Genomic DNA, 13,680 nt, shown 5'->3' with positions numbered 1-13,680 from the left:
AGCTTGTGTAAAATCAATATCTGGATTTAATTTATTTTTCAAAATGGAGAATGGGATTAAAAACAGCAACGAATGGTAACAGACCCCAGAGATTAACCCAGTCCATGGATGATCTTTGATAAGGAGAAACAGTAAATCAAAGCCAATTTTACAAGTATACTTTCAAAAGTAACATTTTTGGTGTGATAATTTCTGCTGCAATAATAGTGATAGAGTAATTCTTTTCTAACTTCCCATTAATGGTTAGTTGTTAATAGTCACGTTGATAGACAAAGTTGCTGTAGTTTCAGTCAACCACTAGTATACTTTCCCCGACCCTTTCACTGCTACACGTAACAGTCAGCGGCACCAAAAGCAATGTAATAAAAAATATATTCAGCAATTTCTTTCCAGTTTGTAAAATAAATAAAGATGTCTCAGAGTAATTGGTATGTGGCAGTCCCAGGATCAATCTTCTTAACAGCCATATCAAACTAATAGAAGTCAACATATTAATCAAATGTTGGTTACTCTTTCTCTCTTTCCCCCTCTCTCATTCTTTCTCCATATCATTCATCTCTCCTCTTCCATTCGTCGCTTCTTTCTTTCGCCGCATCCTTCATCATATTCTAAAGTGCTCCTCTTTATTCTCCTCCTCATCTTCCTTCCCATGATCATGTCTCTCACCTTTCTCACCTTTCCCGCATGCAGCCTCCCTCCCTCTCCCACTCCCTCTCCCTCCGCTCATCCTCCCACTCACTTTCCTCTCCTTCCTGCTTCTAGTCCTCCTCCTCCTCCTCCTCCTCCTCCTATTTACGGGTGGTGAGGCAGATTACCCGACACTGGCCAATAAAACTCTTAAACTTTAATATGATCCAATTACTGCCTCGTTACTCCTCACCCCTCGGGCGCCGCTCACTCGCGCGAGCACACACACACACACACACACACACACACACACACACACACACACACACACACACACACACACACACCTTCAAGACTGGTGTGTATAATTCTTGGTATCATTGTATACTTTTGTCATTTTTTATTATATTCAGTTCTATTTACAATTTGTCAGTGATGTGATTAAGAAAAGACATGTTATATAATTAGTTAGATAGGTTTTTTAACATTTTCTTCTTGGGTTCGTTAAGAAAGATTATTACCATTTCATACAGTAATGAGCATGGTTACCTTAGTGTTCCTCATGCTTTTTTTTTTTTTAATCCTTTAATGTACAGATTATTACAATTATCAGTTTGTAATAATGAAGTTATGATGACTATGGTGATGGTGAAGATCAAGATACTATATAATTCACATTCCATGCCTTCCTATAAAATACCTGTAGGTTAGTAGTAGTGGTAGTAGTAGGCCTAGTAGTATTAGTATTAGTAATAGTGGTGGTGGTAGTAGTAGTAGTAGTAGTAGTAGTAGTAGTAGTAGTAGTAGTAGTAGTAGTAGTAGTAGTAGTAGCAGTAGTAGCAGTAGTAGTAGTAGTAGTAGTAGTAGTAATAGTAATGTAGTAGTAGTAGTAGTAGTAGTAGTAGTAGTAGTAGTAGTAGTAGTAGTAGTAGTAGTAGTAGTAGTAGTAGTAGTAGTACATAGTAATGGCCGCTACAACAATAACAACAACAGCAGCATCATCATCAACAACAACAACAACAATAATAATGATAATAACAATAACAACAACAATAATAATAATAATAATAATAATAATAATAATAAGGCAACAATTATCACATTAACACCTTTTTCGCTGCTCCATCAAGAGTTGTGGCGGCGAGAAGAAGAGAAGAAGCGGAAAAAACAAAGCAACGGAATATAATTTGACGATGACGGGAGGGAAAAATGTCTATGATGCAAAGTTATGTGGCAAAAAATCTTGGCGTCCACCTTTCTGGGCGAATATATTAAATAATTTCCGCGCCCACACCTCCAACGACACACACACACACACACACACACACACACACACACACACACACACACACACACACACGGAAAACATACACAAAAAAAAGACACCACATTCATTTCCTGCACGGTTCAAATTCTCCCAAAATTCTCGAATTAAAAAATGTAAGAAAAAAAATAAAAAAGTCACACCAACAACATCTGCATTTGGACAATTTCGAGGCAAGAAGGAGGAGGAGGAGGAGGAGGAGGAGGAGGAGGAGGAGGAGGAGGAGGAGGAGGAGGAGGAGGAGGAGGAGGAGGAGGAGGAGGACACAATGCATTATGGAAAGCATGAGCAATTTTGGCGCGAAATCTTTGCCTCATTAATAATAATTCCAGAATCAAAGTCACTCTTGGAGAAGACGAAGAAGTAAGAAGCTCTCTCTCTCTCTCTCTCTCTCTCTCTCTCTCTCTCTCTCTCTCTCTCTTCGTCGTCATATCACATAATGAATTTTTAATATAACTTTTTAATGCCCTCGAAAGTTTCCTGCGCGAGGCAAGTGAAGCGTGACCATTAAGAACTAGAGTCCTTCCCTCCCTTTCCTCCTCCTGCTACTCCTCCATCGCCATTTTTTACCTCCATCCCTTCATGCCTTTTCCTCCTCCTCCGCTAGTTAGACTGAGGTTTTCTGTCATTCTGAGAAGTTTGGCCCACGATTTGACTCACTCCTCCTCCTCCTCCTCCTCCTCCTCCTCCTCCTCCTCCTCCTCCTCCTCCTAATCTTTCTCTTCCTTTTTTACTCCACCACTTCTGATGTATCTTCTTCGTTATCTAGTTTCTATTTATAGTTTGCTGCTTCACCATTATTTTTTTATGTTTGTACTGTACAACCCCACTCTCTCTCTCTCTCTCTCTCTCTCTCTCTCTCTCTCTCTCTCTCTCTCTCTCTCTCTCTCTCTTGTAACATTTTTCTTTCCTAACTCATAAAAAATACACTTTCACTGAACCTCATACTTGTGTTCTTCCTGCTACACTTCCCTTTCGTTTTTTTTTTTCTCCATTCCCTTTTCCCTTCCCTTCGCAGCTCCTCCTCCTCCTCCTCCTCCTCCTCCTCCTCCTCCTCCTCCTCCTCCTCTGCGGTCTCTCATTTCTTTGGCTTATAATTAAAATTTAGTGTGGGCTAATTTTTCACGAAGCGAGGTGGATGATGAAGGTCGAATGAGCAAGTTTTACTAATTAAACGTATGCAATTAATCTCCATTCCTGAGAGCCAGCCAGGGAGTCTCTCTCTCTCTCTCTCTCTCTCTCTCTCTCTCTCTCTCTCTCTCTCTCTCTCTCTCTCTGATTATACGTTTAAACACAATGGTAAGCTTCAAATAGTACAAGAACATATTCGAGGGACAACTTCATCGGTTTTCGTTGATATTTTTAGGATAATGAAATAAAGAATAAAGAAAACAGAAAAAATTGTGAGCAAATGCAAATGCAAGAGAGTAAGCATGAAAATTCAAGCGAGTGGGAAGACTTTTACAGAAAATATAGAAATAAAAGAAAAGATAAAAACGACACAGAACAAACAGGGGAATGAAAACAGAGTGACACGACGGCATAAAGTAAAAACCGGGAAGCTAATAAGAGAGATGCCGTTCCACTCCCAGGAACTTGTGTCTAGAATTCACAAAGCTGCGAGAATTTATGTAGAGAGAAAAAGAAATTATGAAAGTACCTCTGTAATAATATGCCTGCTAGAGAAGCGTCTGGGCTGGGAATATTCTTTTTCTTCACTTCATTTAGGGATGTCAAAGTATGGTTACAGTACAGGCGTATCCAGGCCTTGCTACTTTGTTACCTGTGGTTCGTTATTTTTCACAAATATACCATGATTATGTTAACAAATACGTGAAAATCTGACGCAACAGCTTTTCTCAATCACAAATCCCACACTATTACATTACCTACAGGCTATATTGTTGTGTATTCGGACTAATATGCAAATAAAATTAAATCAACTATAATATATGTTAATAATATATGGATAGCTATGGGCTTACAATGATGCCAAAAGGGGTGTCTACTCCATATAATCGAAGAAATGTGGTACCAATGTCCGTAGAGAAACTGAAACGTGACGTACACTTGCCGAAGACCTTTCAAAACACGGTAGAGGACGGGAAGGGGAAAAAAGCATTAAATATATCAAAATAAATCGTAGGTCAGCATCCGTTCCCGAATCACTTTTACCTAATAACTTTTCTCCCGCAATTGGTCTACGTTTTTTTTTTTTTTCAAAACTACACCGAGATCTATTCGTAAGTTTTCTAGAAATCTTACGGAGAACGTGAACAGAGCGACTCACCGCTAGTTTCACAAGGGAAGAGTTCCCATGGTTAAAGTTAACCCATTCAGTACCATGACGCGTTTTCATATTCATTCTGCTTACTATTTAATGATTTTATACAGCTTCAGCAACTTAAGTGAGGATTAGAATAGTGAAGATTCTGGTGATTATTCTTCTGACCTCCATAAACCCTTTTTGATGTAAAGAAAATCGTCTAGTCAAACCCAAACTCATGGTAAAAATGCATCCCGGCCAGTACTGAGGGGGTAAATTGTTTGCACTAGTATATGGGTGATAACCACGCTTACTATAATCACTTAATCATACAACCCTCCAAAATCAGTCGACAACAATATTACAAACCCAATAAACGCTGCTGCTGTAATAAAACCATCGGTCCTGCACTTATTCACGCTACCAGGACGGTAATTTAATCTCTCAATTCAAGTAACACGAAACCTCTTGCATAGAACAAACGAAGCACCGAAGTCACAAGTACACACTGACTCACCATTACGTTCTGTAGTCAATAAATATGCTTGCAAGAACAGTAAATAGACGAGCTGATGACACTTGAAGTCACTCGCGTCATGTCACGTAAACACGTTGGAATTGGATTCTGACGCAATAGCACTTCTCAGCCACAGATACCACAGTATTACTTTGATTACATACTGTTTCTCCAACTGGAACTGCACTAATATAGAAATGAGGATAGACTTTACTATATTTCAAGATCTCCATCATGTTATGTAATGTAGAAAGTCCTTCATTGTCTAGAAAACCATTGACCGTCCCTATTTGAGGTTTACAAAAAGGATAGATGAGTGTGTTATGAAGATAATGACATAATACATAAAGTATAACACACGTAACAGAAAATATATATAAATGTATAAAATGTCTGGTCAATGGGTACTTCTGCCGCTACTGTGCCCAAACATTACCCAGACGCCCCGTTACAAAGAATACTCGTAGTATGGAAGAAATACCGCAGAAAGAATGCACTGATAAGAAAAAGATATATCTGGCATAGATAAAACATAAGCACATTTAAAAATGCCTGTATGTTTAATATTAATCTTCTACAAGAACTGTTACTGTGATGTGAGATGTATTATGTAGCCAGCAATATCAAGATCGCGAACATCATCATCAGCAGCAGCACTCCATCAGCTGACGGTGTTTACTAACGTCGTCTGCAGTATCTCCTCAAATGTATCACTAATACTGTTCTAATCTACTGTTCCATAGCGTTGGTAGACTAGTGCAACCATTAGTTACTGTGAAATATGGTAGTTTGACATATACCGATTGTTGTAGGCTGTAAACGATACTTAGAATATGGAGTAGGATCTGCGTTGCCTCTCAAGTGATGATTTTTATTCAGAAACTTCGCACTGACTTGAATTACATAATGTACACAGTATCTAACAACATATGTACCAGTTTAGGTGTTAAAACTAGTGTGGGGAACGTCAGTAGGCAATTGTTGTGTCATAAGTAATGTAGTTGAGAAAAGTAATTAAGTAGGTGTGGTGTCAGTATGTTAGAATACCGGTGATTACTTCAGATTCATCACCACAAGTATCGAGTCTCTATATTGCTGCTTGTCGTATTTACAGACATATCCCGTGGCCAAAATTCAGATTAGCTTCATGAAAATATTTAATTATATACAATTTGGACCTCAGACTAGTAAATAGGTAAGACAATAATCTCAAGTAACAGATTGCAGCACATTCATGAGTCCCAAACACAAGAGACTCACTAACCTAATCTCTGCAGAGGTACCCTGAAGTGCCCTGGGATGTGAGGTGTGCTGACCACCTGACAAGCCACAGGAGGGACGTGAGTCATGGCCGGCTTGGACGACTATCAGTTTTTCTCCACACTGAGGGAGAAGGACAACCCATTCTGGCAGAAGGCAGCCGAGGACAAGGAGCAGCCCACAGACACCATGGAACACTTCCGCCGACCCACAGAGTTCCCCGAGAATCTACTCAACCCAGCCAAGGCGTCCCCCAATCCCCCGCCCCCCAAGGCACAGACACCTAGAACTAATGAGCTTGAAATCCAGAAAATGCAGGGTTAGTGTGATTGGTGTTTACTTATGAGCTGCCATAGTCAATGACTTAATTTGTGTCTGGGAGCTCTTGTTTATGTCAAAGGTTTGGTACATATTACTTTTAGATATACTCACAGTATTACATTTTATACTTGAAATTTCCACTTGATTACATATATGATATCCTAGACACTTTAAGAATGTGAGCACTACTCTGGAATTTTTTGCAGATGTCCAGATGGAAAAGTACGGTGAACTGTCCATCAACATCGTCAGTCTCTGTGCTCAAAACCTGCTCAGCCATCCATTCATTGTAGTGCGCAGGCAGTGCCAGGTAACTGTTTTCCACAACAATGCTAAGTATTTCCTGTTATGGGTCTTTTTTATACAAGTATTAAAATTCTACAATATTTTCAATTGTCATGTATGTTTAAATGTAATTCATTGTGGCAAAGGATCAGAGTACCCCAGCTCTCTCACTGCATTGCTTCTAGTTGCCTCTCACAATACACAGGAAATGTTGCACCACAAAACTTACGCCATGAGTGCAGAATGTGCAGCCAAGCTGTCCCTTATCCGTGAATTATTGACAGTCAGCTACCCTTACCTGTACTGCAGCATATGAAGATTTGGCTGTCTTTTTTTTTTTTTTTTTTTTTACAACCTACCGGTATAGCACTTGTAGGTATACTTGAAGAGTATGTATAGGAAGTGCTGTTAAGCTTCCACCCATTAGTGGTACAGGCAGTTTTATATATAATGGTACCCCTATTAGGGCCCATTTCACCACCCAAATGCATCTTTGGTGTAATCACCTAGAACTTGGATGTCATGGTGACATGTAGGTAACTTTAAACCACTCGACAAATGGTACAGTTTTCATGGCTGTACGTGGTGGGATTCGAACCTATGTGTGAATGTCTGCCTGATCCTACGCTCACCATCTTATCCACTATGCCACCTCCTCCCTTGTCCATTTGATACACCGATAAGAATATTGTAAACCTCCATAAAACATTTTTTTTCCATCATCTAGAATTTAAAATTGAATGAAGATTTTAGTCATTATAAATTTTCAGGGCATAACCTTCAGTTTAAGAATGACAGGTATGCCATCCTCCTTTACTGCTCTTTACCAAGAGTCATTTTTTGCCATTTCCCTAATTTGTTTTGTTTAATGAGGGTTCAATTATGAGAAATGATTGTTAATGAAAATGAACACGTTCTTTGCAGGTGGACATCAACAGTTACCGCTACCACATCCTACCCATCACCCTTGTGCCTGCCCTCATCCACATCCAGAGCTTCCAGGGTTTCTCAGCATTCTGGAAAGGCCTGGGCTCAGTTCTCACTGTGAGAGGCATGACACTTGGTGTGGAGGACTGCCTGTCTAAATTTACTCCTTGGCCAAAGTAAGCCACTGAGAATGTACTTGCTGAGATTTAGTTTGTGTGTATGTGTCTGTGTTCACAATAAAATCAAGTTAAGAGATATCCTATGCAAATTCTACAATCTTCACTTTACAATTCTTACCACATTCCAAAATTTGTCCCTTATTGGTTGTAATAATGATAATGACTCTAACACTGAATTAATGATAATTACTTTTTCCTTTGCAGGGAGATTTCACCACACAGTTCCCTCAAGACCATAGGGCAACACCTTCTGTTGAAGTGCTCTGCCCTGGCCCTCATCACCCCGTTCTACAGCGCCAGTCTAGTGGAGACCGTGCAGAGTGAAATAGCAAGTGAGAAGCCTGGGGTGTTAGATGTCTTCAAGGAGGGACTCACACGGCTCCTCTCCTTCACTCAGCCACAGACAGGTATGTGGCAAGAAACCTTAATTGTGCAGGGAGGCGGTGGCACACTGGATAAGGTGGTGAGTGTGGGATCGGGCAGACGTCTACGTGTAGGTTTGAATCCCACCACATACAGCCTTAAAACACTTTGCCATTTGTCGAGTGGTTTAAAGTTACCTACATGTCACCATAATACCCAGGTTCTAGGTGGTTACACCCAAGATGAGCTTAGGTGGTGATATGGGCACTAATATGGGTACCACTATAAATAAAATTCCCTGCGCCACTAATGGGCGGAAGCTTAACAGCGCTTCCTAATACTCTTCAAGTGTGCTTACGGGCGCTATAGGCTTTACGGTAAAAAAAAAAAAAACTATCTGGGGACTGTATCACTCCATAAGCATCATTGCACCACCAACTTTAACCATGCAAAAGTGTGTAATGGAAATCTACTCCCCCCCTCCGCTCCCAGGCCGCATGCTGCCCGTGTGGTTACTCATCGTGCCAACAGTGACACACGGAGTGCTTCAGTACATCATTGGCAATGCTGTGTCTACACTCACCTCGCAGGTGCTGAGGCACTACCACCGCCAGGACCAACACAAGCAGGTGCATCACTATTCTTCACCACCAGCATGACACCTGGAACTGAAAACACATGCATACCATTAGTTGTCAATTGTATAATTTTAATAGTAATAATAGAAAGTCATTCAATAGGAAATCATTTTTATCTTTATTTTCATCTTAAGCAACCATCTATCAATAAACAAACAACTATGAACACTTAAGACACAAACATAGATGGCTTAACTTTATTTAACTACCAAACAAAAGCACAAAGACAACTTTAAGCTTGAAACATCACAGTGTACTCACCCTTCACTTGACAGGGAGCGGTGAGCAAAGAGAACGGGTCGTTCCTTGATGCCTCAGTGCGCCTGCAGTCTGCATTTGTTGGCCACATGGCAGCTGACGTGATCCTGTACCCTCTGGAGACAATTCTTCATAGGTAAGGTTCTATGTTCCAAAGATGTTTGTAAGTTCTCTTTTTCTTTATTTACTGCTAGTAGTTTAATCTTTTCACTGCTGTTTGACTCATCTTTAATTAATCACCAACATCTTTTCTTAAACCACAACCACCTGAAATCATTGTACTGGTTTGAAATTGTAAAATCTATTCTTTTAGCCCATTTTTTCATGTAGATGCTTATAAAGATTCCATACGTTACTTTCTATTGCAGTAAAATAGTTAATCTAGTCAGTAAGTCATTTAAATACTTGTGGATCTCTAAAGCATGGTATCTCCACAGACTCCACATGCAAGGGACACGCACAATCATTGACAGCCTTGATGTGGGTTATGAAGTCAAGCCAATACTCACTCGCTATGAGGGATTCTTTGACTGCCTCAACACTACCCTGCAGGATGAGGGAATCCTCGGACTCTTCAAGGTGGCAATGTTATTCATCTGTGTTACTCTATGTGTTGTGTGTTGTCTTGTTTTGTGGTTTATTTTTTCCCATACTACCTGTGAAAGCTTTTCATTCTTTCTATTAATACTCGTATATTAAAAAGTATTATTTTGGTTTTCATAATTTTTTTTCTTCTTATTTAGGAAGACAGGTGTTAGTTTATCTTTCCTCTCAATCTTCTCTCAACTAGATTTCTGCAGGTTATTCCAATCAGTTCCTGCTCTTCTTACTACATAACCAAACCTTAATTTATCTTATCATCTTTGTAATGGATTCCATTCTTGCTTTCCTTCTCACTTCTTCACTGCATAGATGTTCTCTAAGTGATACACTTCCCATAACTCTGACACATTCAATTTTGCTCCTGCAGGGATTCGGTGCCCTGTGTATTCAGTACGCGCTGTATGGTGCTGTTCTCAAGTTTGCCCAAGTCATCATTCAGGAAGTGACACTAGCTCTGGTGCCACCCAAACCCAAGCCCAAGGTTCAGGTTAGTGACTCAACTTGTTGCAACACTTTACTAAAAACTCCTAACCTTGTTAACATATCCAACCATTCATTATAAATGCCCAGAAGTCTTGTTATAATCTTTACCTGGCCAGTAATATCATAGCACTCTCAACTTGTGTTAAATTATAGATAAATTTCTATCGTCATTTATTTGTCTCAATCTGTCTTAGATACTATTGATGCAGTGTTAAAATGTTTCTTTTTTATAATTACATGCATTTATGTACCTATTAAATAGCCTTTAGCATACTTCAGTGACTTAAGCTGCTGATGCTACAGTATTGCTTCCAGAAGACAGACTAGTAATGCTGTGTGTGTCATGCTCTCAGTTAACTCTGTGGTGCAGCTTATACTTAAGTGTGGCATTAGGAACAACATTAAATCTTCCATGCTGAGTGATGTCTTTAGGTGGAGAAGTTAAAAAGACTAACCCTTTATTATATAGACTATGTTGTTATGTCAGAAAACAGCAACATGTACTCAGGAACAGCACACACTAACCCTCTAATGCTGTAAGTAATGTGCTCTGTCATAATGTAGCATCTCACACTCTTAGGAGCAGCACAGACTAACTCTTAATGGTGTGAGTGGTGTCCCTGTCATAATGCTGATCTCACTCTCAGGAAGAGCACATGCCCCTGCCTGCGGAGCAAGGACAGTAGAGGGCAGTAGGTAAATAACAGCCGTCACTCTGCACAACACTGCATTTCTCTTACCTTCGGGTTGACTCCTGTTTGGTGTTGGCTTCTTGGCACTCTTTTTTAATACACTGCTCTTTTCTCACTATATATTTCATGACAAGTTTTCAAGGCACATAAATGTGTTTTTGATAGATGCTATATTCATTATATGGTCAACATCTCAAAGTTGCCATAGCTTTCACTTTTTGGTTGCTCTAACTTTGGTGTTTTTCATTTAGATCTTGTCTGAGGTATCTCGTTAAGTTCATGGCCCACATTACTTCCTATGTTTTGTAGCTTACTTTGCTGCCTCATTATATGGAAGTATTTTTACAGCAAGAAGTCTTTTTCATAGTTAAACATGTCCTCCTATAGTCCCATATCGTTTCTGCTGTAGTAGTTTAAGGAGTATGAGAAGAAATTATATGAAAGTCTAAAGCAGATGTTTAAATTACAGTATAAAAGTTCTCCTTACTTTCTTACATTAAACATACCTGTTTTTGACCAGATGGAAGCTGCTTCTGTCTTTGCTAAGAGCTTTTACCTTTATCCGAGCTTCTGTCAGTACCTCAGTATCTGTGGAAGAAGTGAATGTTCATATGAATATTTGCATTTCATAAATACATATCATACTTTGCTTGCATGTTCATGGTGGTGAAAGTTCATTGAAATACTGATGAATAACATATTTACTCATATAGATGTCAATTAAATAATTGCTTATTTTTGCTGCTTTTACAGACGAGAGAGAGAGAGAGAGAGAGAGAGAGAGAGAGAGAGAGAGAGAGAGAGAGAGAGAGAGAGAGAGAGAGAGAGAGAGAGAGAGAGAGAGAGAGAGAGAGAGAGAGAGAGAGAGAGAGAGAGAGAGAGAGCACAGACAAGGAACAGGAAGAAATGACGAGAGCGAGAGAGAGAGAGAGAGAGCACAGACAAGGAACAGGAAGAAATGATGAGAGAGAGAGAGAGAGAGAGAGCACAGACAAGGAACAGGAAGAAATGACAAGAGCGAGAGAGAGAGAGAGAGCACAGACAAGGAACAGGAAGAAATGATGAGAGAGAGAGAGAGAGAGAGAGCACAGACAAGGAACAGGAAGAAATGACAAGAGCGAGAGAGAGAGAGAGAGAGAGAGAGAGAGAGAGAGAGAGAGAGAGAGAGAGAGAGAGCGCACAGACAAGGAACAGGAAGAAATGACGAGAGCGAGACAGAGAGAGAGAGAGAGAGAGAATGTAAACTGCAAAGTCATTGGCTTAATTAGTGTATATCTGGCTGAGTACATCTTCTGCTTCCCCTTGTTCCTCCCTCTCAGTGTTGGGCATTCTACATTGCATGGTATGTGAAGATATGGAACAATGAGAGGGAGCAGAAGGGAAAGGGAAAAAGAGAAGGTACAAAAAACTCCATATTCAGTAGCCTTGTATGAGTTGCTGCTGACACCACTTTCAGGTGCTGACATCTTATTCACTCCCACCCAGGACCCTGTCACACCCTTGGCTCCCAGCGCCCCGTACACCCCCATCTCCTCCGTGCATCCCGGGGTCGCCAGCCTCCACTCTTCACCCATGCACCCTTCCCGACCCCCATATGGAGGCTCCCCTGGCAGCAAAAGACCTCTCGCCTATGCCTCACCAGGACGTAGGCAGGATGTTGACTTGCGGGCAGAGCTGGAGAAGCACAAAAGCAGTCTGACTTTGGACGATTGATGAGTGTCTTAGTTGAAAAGCAAAATAGTGAACATATTCATTTTAATCTTTATATTTTTTCTGGTTTATCTCCTTACTCTGCTGGTGATGTCAAGACATTTAGAGAAATGAAATGAGATTCCTAAGTGCTAATGCAGAGACATAAAAGAACAGTATGCTTGAAAGGTTACAACAACTTGACTTTCTGAGGTGTTGAAAATGTGTCTCCCAATATTACTGCCAAGGTTAGCCACCTCATTGTTCCTCTGTGAAGTGGATTTTGTTCTTATGTGTAGATAGAGATTGATTAAAAAGATGGATAGGGTCCTAATTTTTAAGTAATTTTTTTTTGGTGATGAGAGCTCTTGTAATTATTGTGAGCATGTAATGTGTGTGGTGTGGGATGGCTATGTGACACAGTGCTTGATTTAGGGCCACAAGGTTGCAAGTTTGATCCTGGCTCATTACAGTTCATCATTGGGAAAGGTGGCACTACTGGAGCCACAACTAGACTATTGTGGCACCTTAACTCAATTCCCAAATGTTAAAGGTTACAGTAAATAGTAGATTGTTGATATTCTTGAGAGGAAAAATGTTACTTGTTGATGATACATCTCCTGATAAAAGTTTATCTAGGATAGAAAGAATTGTAAGACTCCAAATTTGTCTACACAAATATATATTCAAAGATTGTTGCTGAGCTAAAAGAAAAATTAATGTGTGTAGTTTTATTATATTTTGTGACAATATTCTTCACACACACCTTTATATTTTCACAAGTATTACCTATTTTCTTTTCTATCCTTTTTTTTAGATGAACATGTCTTAAGCCTGAAAATATTTTCTTTGAAGATGAACTAAAGCATTCAATCATATTTCCAGGTACTGCAAGTACTCTATATGCATCTCCAGAAGTATTGTATGTAGAGTATGAATACAAAACTATTTTCTTTTGATTTGTAAATTATTTTTTCTGAAATGGGGAACTTATATGGTACCTATCATGAACAGAAATGAAGTGTAAGATAAAATAATAATTCTGATATAAGACTTTGCTTTAACCACAGTCTTAACTATAGACACCAAAAATACATAAAAATAGACTACCCAACTTAGCTGATGGAGCAAAGGAACTAGGTAGGCCTACTCCATTCTCTCTATCATATATTCTCGAGTATTTCTGCAAGATTATTAGTTTGGTATAGAAACAAAGATTAGTTTTAAATGTTTCAGAAATTTAAGTCT

The 13,680-nt window shown here is 39.6% G+C and overlaps 1 protein-coding gene across 3 annotated transcripts; it reads left to right on the top strand.

Moving 5' to 3' along the window:
- The first annotated feature begins 5,346 nt into the window (after window positions 1-5,346).
- LOC123510571 (solute carrier family 25 member 46-like) lies at window positions 5,347-13,478 on the top strand. Of its 3 annotated transcripts, XM_045265848.1 has the most exons (11): window positions 5,347-5,441; window positions 6,012-6,313; window positions 6,522-6,625; window positions 7,525-7,703; window positions 7,911-8,113; window positions 8,562-8,698; window positions 8,983-9,101; window positions 9,403-9,544; window positions 9,936-10,055; window positions 10,699-10,747; window positions 12,229-12,364. In XM_045265848.1, the coding sequence occupies exons 2-10, from the start codon at window positions 6,082-6,084 to the stop codon at window positions 10,735-10,737; spliced, it is 1,275 nt and encodes a 424-aa protein (XP_045121783.1). In that variant the 5' UTR covers window positions 5,347-5,441; window positions 6,012-6,081; the 3' UTR covers window positions 10,738-10,747; window positions 12,229-12,364. The 3 variants fall into 3 exon arrangements, with proteins under 3 accessions (XP_045121783.1, XP_045121780.1, XP_045121782.1); XM_045265845.1 differs by lacking the exon at window positions 10,699-10,747 and having other exon boundaries at window positions 12,229-13,478; XM_045265847.1 differs by lacking the exon at window positions 10,699-10,747 and having other exon boundaries at window positions 5,394-5,478; window positions 12,229-13,478.
- The last annotated feature ends 202 nt before the right edge of the window (window positions 13,479-13,680 follow it).

This window comes from Portunus trituberculatus, chromosome 29 (assembly GCF_017591435.1).
Source record: "Portunus trituberculatus isolate SZX2019 chromosome 29, ASM1759143v1, whole genome shotgun sequence".
Classification (NCBI taxonomy): Eukaryota; Metazoa; Arthropoda; class Malacostraca; order Decapoda; family Portunidae; genus Portunus; species Portunus trituberculatus.
This window is presented reverse-complemented; position numbering and strand designations above follow the sequence as displayed.

What these genes read in the sequence shown, in the direction of transcription:
- LOC123510571 (XM_045265845.1), top strand. Translation starts at nt 6,082, where the DNA reads ATGGCCGGCTTGGACGACTATCAGTTTTTCTCCACACTGAGGGAGAAG. An exon ending in GCCAGGACCAACACAAGCAG is followed by an intron (nt 8,699 to 8,982) that starts GTGCATCACTAT and finishes TTCACTTGACAG; the next exon opens with GGAGCGGTGAGCAAAGAGAA. An exon ending in CTGGAGACAATTCTTCATAG is followed by an intron (nt 9,102 to 9,402) that starts GTAAGGTTCTAT and finishes GTATCTCCACAG; the next exon opens with ACTCCACATGCAAGGGACAC.